This window comes from Chanos chanos, chromosome 5 (assembly GCF_902362185.1).
Source record: "Chanos chanos chromosome 5, fChaCha1.1, whole genome shotgun sequence".
NCBI classification, from domain to species: Eukaryota; Metazoa; Chordata; class Actinopteri; order Gonorynchiformes; family Chanidae; genus Chanos; species Chanos chanos.
Genome location: NC_044499.1, coordinates 51,501,033 through 51,510,422, shown reverse-complemented (window position 1 = coordinate 51,510,422; position 9,390 = coordinate 51,501,033). Strand labels below are relative to the sequence as shown.

General features: G+C 49.3%; 1 protein-coding gene across 2 annotated transcripts in view; it reads left to right on the top strand.

The window, feature by feature from the left end:
* The window catches only part of sec24c (SEC24 homolog C, COPII coat complex component), a 19,567-nt gene extending 10,516 nt beyond the window's left edge, over positions 1-9,051 (top strand). For both annotated transcript variants that reach the window (XM_030773792.1, XM_030773791.1), the window contains 17 exons: positions 238-349; positions 971-1,098; positions 1,431-1,569; positions 2,372-2,487; positions 2,699-2,823; positions 3,048-3,239; positions 3,647-3,740; positions 4,498-4,614; positions 4,880-5,050; positions 5,474-5,570; positions 5,781-5,926; positions 6,364-6,502; positions 6,722-6,840; positions 7,049-7,228; positions 7,587-7,778; positions 8,024-8,113; positions 8,911-9,051. In XM_030773792.1, coding sequence (XP_030629652.1) covers positions 238-349; positions 971-1,098; positions 1,431-1,569; positions 2,372-2,487; positions 2,699-2,823; positions 3,048-3,239; positions 3,647-3,740; positions 4,498-4,614; positions 4,880-5,050; positions 5,474-5,570; positions 5,781-5,926; positions 6,364-6,502; positions 6,722-6,840; positions 7,049-7,228; positions 7,587-7,778; positions 8,024-8,113; positions 8,911-9,051 — 2,298 coding nt within the window. The remainder of the gene's footprint in view (positions 1-237; positions 350-970; positions 1,099-1,430; positions 1,570-2,371; positions 2,488-2,698; positions 2,824-3,047; positions 3,240-3,646; positions 3,741-4,497; positions 4,615-4,879; positions 5,051-5,473; positions 5,571-5,780; positions 5,927-6,363; positions 6,503-6,721; positions 6,841-7,048; positions 7,229-7,586; positions 7,779-8,023; positions 8,114-8,910) is intronic.
* Positions 9,052-9,390: the final 339 nt, after the last annotated feature.

Below are 9,390 nucleotides of genomic sequence, written 5' to 3'. Positions count from 1 at the left end.
TCTTAACATCGAATGTCTGTGTATCCCAACTCTTTAGAGCTGATCGGGGATCATTCATTTAATCCAAAAATCACTGATTTTTTTCAAATGCTGGTCAAGTCATGTGACTGTGTCCGTGTGTGGATACAGTGTAAGCATGTGTATTCATGTGTGCTGTACCCGTGGTGTGTGTGTGTGTGTGTGTGTGTGTGTGTTCTCTCTCTCACTCACTGTGTTTGTTGATCTTGGCTGTCTTAGATCCAGGTCATTGAGGATGATAAGGCCAATAAGGGCAGTGACCCCTTCGTCACAGGGGTCAGAGGTCAAGCTCCCCCACTTGTCACGACCAACTTTCAAGTCAAAGATCAAGGTGAGTCCCGAGTTTAGGCACCTGCCGTTGGAAACCTGCCCGTTTTCACGCTGTCCATTCAGCTCAGTGCCGTCCATGTTAAAGCTCTGTCTGACAGGGCAGATGTAGTCCTCTGTAGAGGCCTGATGGCAGACTTTACACGGTGTTTACATTCACACAGCTCTGGGTTTCTTTCCCACGTCAGTCCTCTCCTACCTTCACATGTGCCATGGTTCATTTTGCCGCTGCTGTGAACTGGAGCGAACTGCGTGAGTCAGGGGTGGTTTAAGGTGAAGGGCGCAGTGACAGAGAGAGGTCATGTTGAGACTGACTCAGACCTCAGTCTGCACTGCTCTTTTCTCCATAGCTCCGCTCTAAAGCTCTGCCAGTCAAACGCCTGTCTGCGTGAGGTACAGGGAGTACAGGACAGTAAACGTCTCAGCCCCCGGCGACGTGTACATCAATCTTAAGCGCACTCATGATTTGAAATATGCCACACGCGTGTTCATATGTATGTGTTTTTCGTGGGCCGGTTGCTGAGTTCTGTGTTTGTGTTGTTTATATATTTATATATGTGTGTGTGTTTATGTATGTGTGTGTTTTTCGTGGGCCGGTCGCTGAGTTCTGTGTTTGCGTCTGCAGGTAACGCCAGTCCTCGTTTTATCCGCTGCACGGCGTACAACATGCCCTGTACCTCAGACATGGCCAAGCAGTCGCAGGTTCCTCTGGCCGCAGTCATCAAGCCTTTAGCCACGCTGCCTCCAGACGAGGTGAGTCTCCCCGCACCCCAAACTGTCAGTATCTCTCTCTCTCTCTCTCCCTCCCCCTCCCCCTCTCTCTCCCTCTCTCTCTCTCTCTCCCTCTCCCCCCCTCTCTCTCTCTGTCTCTCTCTCTCTTTCTCTCTGTGAGGGCTGTGTTGTTTGTCTGTCTGTCTGTTTCTGTAACAGCAGTCAATCTGCAGGACTCAGAGTCACAGACGGAGGATGAAGAAAAGACTCAGACTCTTCATTTGAGTGCTTTTTATTTCAGATCAGAGTCTCTCTTACTCCCTCTCTCTCTGTGTGTGTGTGTTTGTGTGTGTGTGTGTGTGCGTGCGTGGTAGGCCCCTCCGTACATAGTGGACCACGGAGAAAGCGGACCGATCCGTTGTAACCGCTGTAAGGCCTACATGTGTCCGTACATGCAGTTCATTGAGGGAGGACGTCGCTTTCAGTGCGGCTTCTGCAGCTGCGTTACAGAGGGTGAGTCTCTCACTCTTTCTCTGTCTCTCTCTTTCTCTCTCTCTCTCTGTCTGTCTGTCACAGTAGTCATGAGAACACATAGAAAGCTGTGCTCAGCATCTGTAACACAGCAGGCACAGGTATAGGCTGCTACTGTATGACACTAATCCAAACAGCCAAACAGTGTGTTTTACTGAGCGACCTTTCAATGATCTCTCTCCACTGTCATGTTCCTGGCCTGGTGCATCAACGTGTTTGAACTGATTTTCTGCACTGGACTAAAGTCTAAATGTGAAGCTACGTCCCTATGCTCTGAAAAATATGGATTTAACCTTGTTGTCCATCAGGCTTTTTAAATTCAAACTATTTCAACAATTTTTACGCTGGCTTTTGAGGAATGATCTGTTTTTTAGGACATTTAGAACTCAGCAATGTCTGTGTCCATTATAGATTTGTTTTAAACTCACAGTATTGATCAGAAGAATCCGTAGGAGGAGGACAGTGTTCATGTATCACTTAACACTGAACATGCATTTTTAATGAGAGACAAAGTTCAAATGTGTGGTGGAAAATATTTAATCAGTCACAAGAATTCCATAAACAATCCGGGACTTTTTCAGATCACACACACACACACACACGTGGCAAAGTTTAGGTTGAGCTTTACTCTTTAGCTCTGTGAGAATGTCTCTGTGATGTCTACTGTTGACTGCAGGAACTGACATAGCATTGTAGTGCTGATTACTTTTGAATTTTGGACATGTTGTTATGGAGTAACCGCTGACGTGATTCTTGACGTGATGTGTGTGTGTCCTGTGTCCAGTGCCTCCACATTACTTCCAGCATCTGGACCACACAGGGAAGCGTGTGGACTGCTACGACCGCCCGGAGCTCTCACTGGGCAGCTACGAGTTCCTGGCCACGGTCGATTACTGTAAGGTATGAGAGAGTGTGTGTGTGTGTTTGCAGTGGCTCAGCATGAGGGTGGGGGTGTGTGTGTGTGTGTGTGTGCGCGTGTGCGTGCGCGTGCGCTTGTCCACATTAGATTAGAGTTTAGTGAAAGTGTTGGCATCCAATCTCTAGCTGTAATGTATTTGTCTGTTTTGAATCAGACCCATATTAAAGTTCACAATGACTCATTTAATTCCAGAACAACAAGCCCCCCCAGCCTCCAGCCTTCATCTTCCTCATCGATGTGTCATACAACGCAGTGAAGAACGGCATGGTGGGAATCGTCTGTCAGGAGCTTAAGACCCTGCTTGACTACCTGCCCAGGTAAAAACACAACAACAACAAAAACATTTATGACAACCTGCCCAGGTAAAACAACAACAACAAAAAAACTTATATGATTACTTGCCCAGGTATAAAAAAACAGCAACAACAAAAAAAACCTTATCACTTCCTCTCCAGGTAATTCAAAGCACATCAGTCAATAACACCTTGTGTGTGTGTGTGTGTGTGTGTGTGTGTGTGTGTGTGTGTGTGTGTGTGTGCAGGGAGAATCCGGATGCAGAGTCAAACGTGCGCGTAGGTTTTGTCACCTACAATAAGGTGTTGCATTTCTATAACGTGAAGGGCTCTCTGGGCCAGCCACAGATGATGGTGGTGTCGGATGTGGCCGACATGTTCGTCCCTCTGCTGGACGGCTTTCTTGTCAACGTCTCAGAATCCAGAGTGGTCATCGAAAGGTAAGTCCCTCAGAACCCGGTCCTGTTTCTAAAGCAGTCATTCCTTAAGGATGAACCCTCATCCGGCCCTCTCAGAAGTCCAGGTTTTTCCACATTTTCCACTGTGGTTAAAGTGGTTTTCTCCTCTACTTATTGGCTGTGAAAGGAAGTGTTAGACAAGTTTTATTTGTGTAGGATGTCAGGTCAGCTATAACACATGATCACCAGTGTTCTCTGTCTCTTATGTTTATGACTGTGCCGATTTTCTCGTCCTAAAGCTGCTCACTTTGTGTATTATATGTCCAGGTCCTGCAGCTAGAAACATCACTAACTGAACAATGTTTTACATCTCCATTCCTAAATGTCTCAGCTTAAATGTTTTAAAATCTCTCTCTCACTCTCTCTCTCTCTTTCTCTCTCTCTGTCAGTTTGCTGGACCAGATCCCTGAGATGTTTGCAGACACACGGGAGACAGAGACTGTGTTTGGGCCAGTGATCCAGGCAGGACTGGAGGCACTGAAGGTCAGACACCTCCCCACATCCCCCCCCCCCCCCCCCCCCCCAATATTCTCCCCTCACATCCACACATCACCCCCCTCTCAGTATTCTCCCTTCACATCCCCACCAGAGCAGCGCACAAACCTGTCTCACCCCCGCCCTCAATATTCTCCCCTCACATCCACACCAGTGCAGTGCACGAACCTGTCTCACCCCACATCACCCTCCCTCAGTATTCTTCCCTCACATTCAGACCAGTGCAGTGCACAAACCTGTCTCACCCCCCTCCCTCAGTATTCTCCCCTCACATCCACACCAGTGCAGTGCACGAACCTGTCTCACCCCACATCACCCTCCCTCAGTATTCTTCCCTCACATTCAGACCAGTGCAGTGCACAAACCTGTCTCACCCCCCTCCCTCAGTATTCTCCCTTCACATCCAGACCAGTGCAGCGCACAAACCTGTCTCACCCCCCGCCCTCAATATTCTCCCCTCACATCCACACCAGTGCAGTGCACAAACCTGTCTCACCCCACATCACTGCCCTCTGTTTGAGTGTGAGGAGCTGAGGTGGACAGACACAGGGCCTACAGACCGACTGACTGGCTGTACTCTTTTACACTGAGGGTATTACAGACAGACCGGCTCCACGCTGAGACGGTTGGGTGAATGTGGTATGAGCGGAGAGCCCTGTGAGATGGATGTGTTTGTGTATTTGGCTGTTGATGTGTTTGGGTGAGTTGAGCAGGGAGCTTTAAGTGGATTCTGTGTGTATTCCAGGCGGCTGATTGTGCAGGAAAGCTGTTTGTTTTCCACTCCTCTCTGCCTATCGCTGAGGCACCGGGAAAACTGAAGAATCGTGAGGATAAGAAGCTGGTTGGCACAGACAAAGAGAAGGTATTGTCCTCTCTCTCTTAATCTGAACCCTGTCTCCAGGGTTTGAACTGTGCTTGAAACTGAGAGCGTTACAGTAGTGTCTGCTCGTGTGTGCGTGTCTGTGTGTGTGTGCGCGTGTCTGTGTGTGTGTGCGCGCGTGTCTGTGGTCAGTATGCGTATGCGTGCATGCATGTGTGCAGACTCTGTGTGTATATGTGTGTGTGATGGTGGTGTGTTTGCACCGTCCTCTGATCGTGCGGTTCTGTCTGTTTCTGCTTTGGTCCAGTCCTTGTTCCAGCCTCAGGTGAGTTTCTATAATAACCTGGCCAAGGAGTGTGTGGCCCAGGGCTGCTGTGTGGATCTCTTCCTTTTCCCAAACCAGTACGTCGACGTGGCAACGTTAGGGGTCGTCCCCACCTCCACTGGAGGATCCATCTACAAATACACCTATTTCCAGGTGAGAAATCCTGACAAATCCTTTCCATTGTACGTGAGGATGTCTATTCAGTGTGGCATAAACATGTATTCACATCATGGTATGTGAACACGTGTATGCAACCATGATTCAATCAAGTTGGTTTGCATAAAGTAAAGTTTGAATGATCAAAGATGATCGATGGATGAGGGGCTGTATTGAGTGGTGTCTATTCAGGATGACATTTAGATTAGTTTACACTACGTAAAGCTTAACTGAAGCAAAGTGTCATTGAATTGGTTTATCTTAAGTTTGACTGGATTCATTTACATTTACTAAGACTTGAGTGAATTAGTTAACGTAACGCTGTAACACTCACAGCAGTGTGATTATCAGCGTGACCAGGCTTGTTATTGTTGTGAGGACGTTTTTGTTGAGTGTGGTTCCGGTTCCGCTGTGTTTCAGGCCCAGGCGGATCAGGAGCGGTTCTTGAAAGACCTGCGGCGAGATGTTGAGAAGCAGGTGGGCTTTGACGCGGTGATGAGGGTACGGACCAGCACAGGTGAGTGTGTGAGAGTTCATCCAGAACAGAACAGGTCTACCCCCTCTCTTTTCCACCAGAAACTCTCTGAGAGCTGAATGCCCTCTGACCTTTATTACTTGTACTACTGAGTGTAGTGTCCAGGTGGGGAGAGGGAGGGGTCAGTTTGGGGTCAAATGTCAGCAGCTGAGGTTAGTCTCTGGCTGATTGTGTGTGTGTGTGTGTGGACAGGGATCCGGGCGACAGACTTCTTTGGTTCCTTCTACATGAGTAACACCACAGATGTGGAGCTGGCAGGACTGGACTGTGACAAAACCATCACAGTGGAGTTTAAACATGACGACAAACTTAGTGAGGAGACTGGAGCCCTCATGCAGGTGTGTGTCTGTCTGTGTGTGTCTGTCTGTGTGTGTGTGTGTCTGTCTGTCTGTGTGTGTGTGTGTGTGTGTGTCTGTCTGTGTCTGTGTCTGTGTGTCTGTGTGTGTCTGTGTGTGTCTGTGTGTGTCTGTCTGTGTGTGTGTGTGTCTGTCTGTGTGTGTGTGTGTGTGTCTGTCTGTGTCTGTGTGTCTGTGTGTGTCTGTGTGTGTCTGTGTGTCTGTGTGTGTGTGTGTCTGTGTGTCTGTGTGTGTGTGTCTGTGTCTGTGTGTGTGTGTCTGTGTCTGTGTGTGTGTGTCTGTGTGTGTGTGTGTGTGTGAGTGTGTGCGTGCATGCTTCTCTTTTTTCTCTGTGTTAGACTGTACAATGCTGCCCACTGTATGTTAATCTCTTTGTGTGTGTGTGTGTGTGTGTGTGTGCGTGCGTGTGTGTGAGACAGTGTGCGGTGCTGTATACCAGCTGCAGTGGTCAGAGGCGTCTGAGGATCCATAACATGGCAGTGAACTGCTGTGCACAGCTGGCTGACCTGTACCGCAACTGTGAGACAGACACCATCATCAACTTCCTGGCCAAGTCTGGTGAGTCAAACACACACACACTCATTTACTCATCCTCTGTTCTCTGCAGATTCACCCATGTCTCTCCATTCTCTGTGTTCACAGCCCGACTGTCTGAGAATAGAGTCATTCAGTATGTTTTTAAAGCAGCGTTATTGCAGGACCTATGATCCTGTGCTTGACTCTGTGTGTGTGTGTGTGTGTGTGTGTGTGTGTGTGTGTGTGCGCGTCTGTGTGCAGCATACCGGAGCGTGCTCAGTAATCCCACGAAGACGGTGAGGGACAGTCTGGTGAATCAGTGTGCCCAGATCCTGGCCTGCTACCGTAAGAACTGTGCCAGTCCCTCCTCTGCCGGACAGGTAAACACTGCCCTCGTCTCCACCAGTCAAGCCAGTGTACCCAGTAACTTCTGCTAAATATCTCACTCTGAAAGAGCCAAACTATGGTGCCCTTTTTCGCTGACGTGTGTGTCCGTCCGTGTGTGTGTGTGTGTGTGTACCTGTGTTTGTCTGTGTGTGTGTGTGTGTGTGTACCTGTGTGTCTGTCTGTGTGTGTGTGTGTGTGTAGCTGATCCTGCCGGAGTGCATGAAGCTGTTGCCGGTCTATCTGAATTGCGTTCTGAAGAGTGATGTGTTACTCCCTGGGGCTGACGTGTCTCTGGATGACCGCGCCTACCTGAGACAGCTGCTCAGCGCCATGGATGTGGCAGAAAGTCATGTGTTCTTCTACCCACGACTCATTCCACTGGTCAGTCTCACTCTCACACACACACACACACTCACACACTCACACACACACACACACACATACGAACACAAACACATACTCCCATACGTTCTCTCTCTCTCTCTCTCTCACACACACACACACACTCACACACACACACACACATACGAACACAAACACATACTCCCATACGTTCTCTCTCTCTCTCTCTCACACACACACACACACACACACACACACAAACACATACTCACATGCATTCTCTCTCTCTCTCTCTCTCTCTCTCTCTCTCACACCAAGTCAGGACAGCTATAACTAGATGCTAGATGCATCTGTACTGTTTATACTGACTCTCTCTCTCTCTCTGCTGGCACTGTAGCAGAAGTTGGATGTGGAGGGTGACGGTCTACCTGTGGCAGTGCGTGACTCTGAGGAGAGGTTGTCTAAGGGAGGTGTGTACCTGCTGGAGACTGGACTCAACCTCTTCCTGTGGGTCGGAGCCAACGCCCAGCAGGAGCTGCTCCAGAACATCTTCGGCACGCCGGCCTTCAGCCAGATAGATCCAAACATGGTAGGACTTCAGACACACCTCCCCTCAGTCGCTGCATCCTCAGGCAGATCATCACACAGACAGATATTATTGATCACCTCATCTATGGTTTAGAGAGGTGCAGAGGTCAGATGGTTGAGCTCTGTGGAGCTCTGAGGTCAGGTTAGTTGTGGTTGTTCTGATGGCCGGGCGTGTGTGTGTGTGTGTGTGTGTGTGTGTGTGCACGCGTGCGTGCGCGATGTCTGATATGCGTGCTGTTGTTGTAGACGGTGTTGCCGGTGTTGGATAACCCATTCTCTAAGAGACTACGGGAGATCATCCAGTCTTTCAGGGCACAGCGCTCACGATACATGAAGGTGAGAGTTCTCATCATCCCTGTTTCTCCTGTTACCACACTGTTTCTCCCCCAGTCACACTCTCTCTCTCTCTCTTTCCCTCTCTCTCTCTATCTCTCTCCCTCTCTATCTCTCTCTGTCTCTCTCTCTCTCCTATCTCTCTCCGTCTCTCTCTCTCTCTCTCTCTGTCTCTCTCTCTCCATCTCTCTCTCTCCCTGTGTCTCTCCATCTCTCTTTCTCTCTCTCTCTCTCCGTCTCTCTCCCTGTCTCTCTCCATCCCTCACTTTCTCTCTGTCTCTCTGTCTGTCTGTCTCTCTCTCTCTGTCTCTCTCTCTCATGAGCTGTGTTGTGCTGTCTCTCTCTCTCTCTCTCTCTGACGTGGGCTGTGTTGTGCTGTCTCTCTCTCTCTCTCTCTCTGACGTGGGCTGTGTTGTGCTGTCTCTCTCTCTCTGACGTGGGCTGTGTTGTGCTGTCTATCTCTCTCTCTGACGTGGGCTGTGTTGTGCTGTCTCTCTCTCTCTCTGATGTGAGCTGTGTTGTGCTGTCTCTCTCTCTCTCTCTCTGACATGGGCTGTGTTGTGCTGTCTCTCTCTCTCTCTCTCTGACATGGGCTGTGTTGTGCTGTCTCTCTCTCTCTCTGATGTGAGCTGTGTTGTGCTGTCTCTCTCTCTCTCTCTGTGACGTGGGCTGTGTTGTGCTGTCTCTCTCTCTCTCTGACGTGAGCTGTGTTGTGCTGTCTCTCTCTCTCTCTCTGTGACGTGGGCTGTGTTGTGCTGTCTCTCTCTCTCTCTGACGTGGGCTGTGTTGTGCTGTTTCAGCTGATGGTGGTGAAGCAGGAGGACAGGCTGGAGCTGATCTTTAAACACTTCCTGGTGGAGGATAAGAACAGCTGTGGAGGAGCGTCGTACGTGGACTTCCTGTGTCACATGCATAAGGAGATCAGACAGCTCCTCAGTTAGAGAACCCTTCCTCCTCCTCCTCCTCCTCCTCCTCGTCGTCTCAGACCCGCGTTATCTTTTTATTTCACATGATAAAACTCCTCCCATCTCTCCTCCTCCCAAATAGAGTCTGCACAGCCAATCCAGCAGAAAGATCCTTCTGGAATCGAGCAAGAAACATTTCTCCAGTAAACTCTCTAACCCTGATGGTTTTAATGAGCTTGGGCCAGACTTTCACTTTTCTGTTGATCCGAGGCTTGGAAGGTGTGTGTGTGTGTGTGTGTGTGTGTGTGTGTGTGTGTGTGTGTGTGTGTGTGTGTGTGTGAGTGAGATGTGGAACCGCTTGCAGGTCAGAGGTCA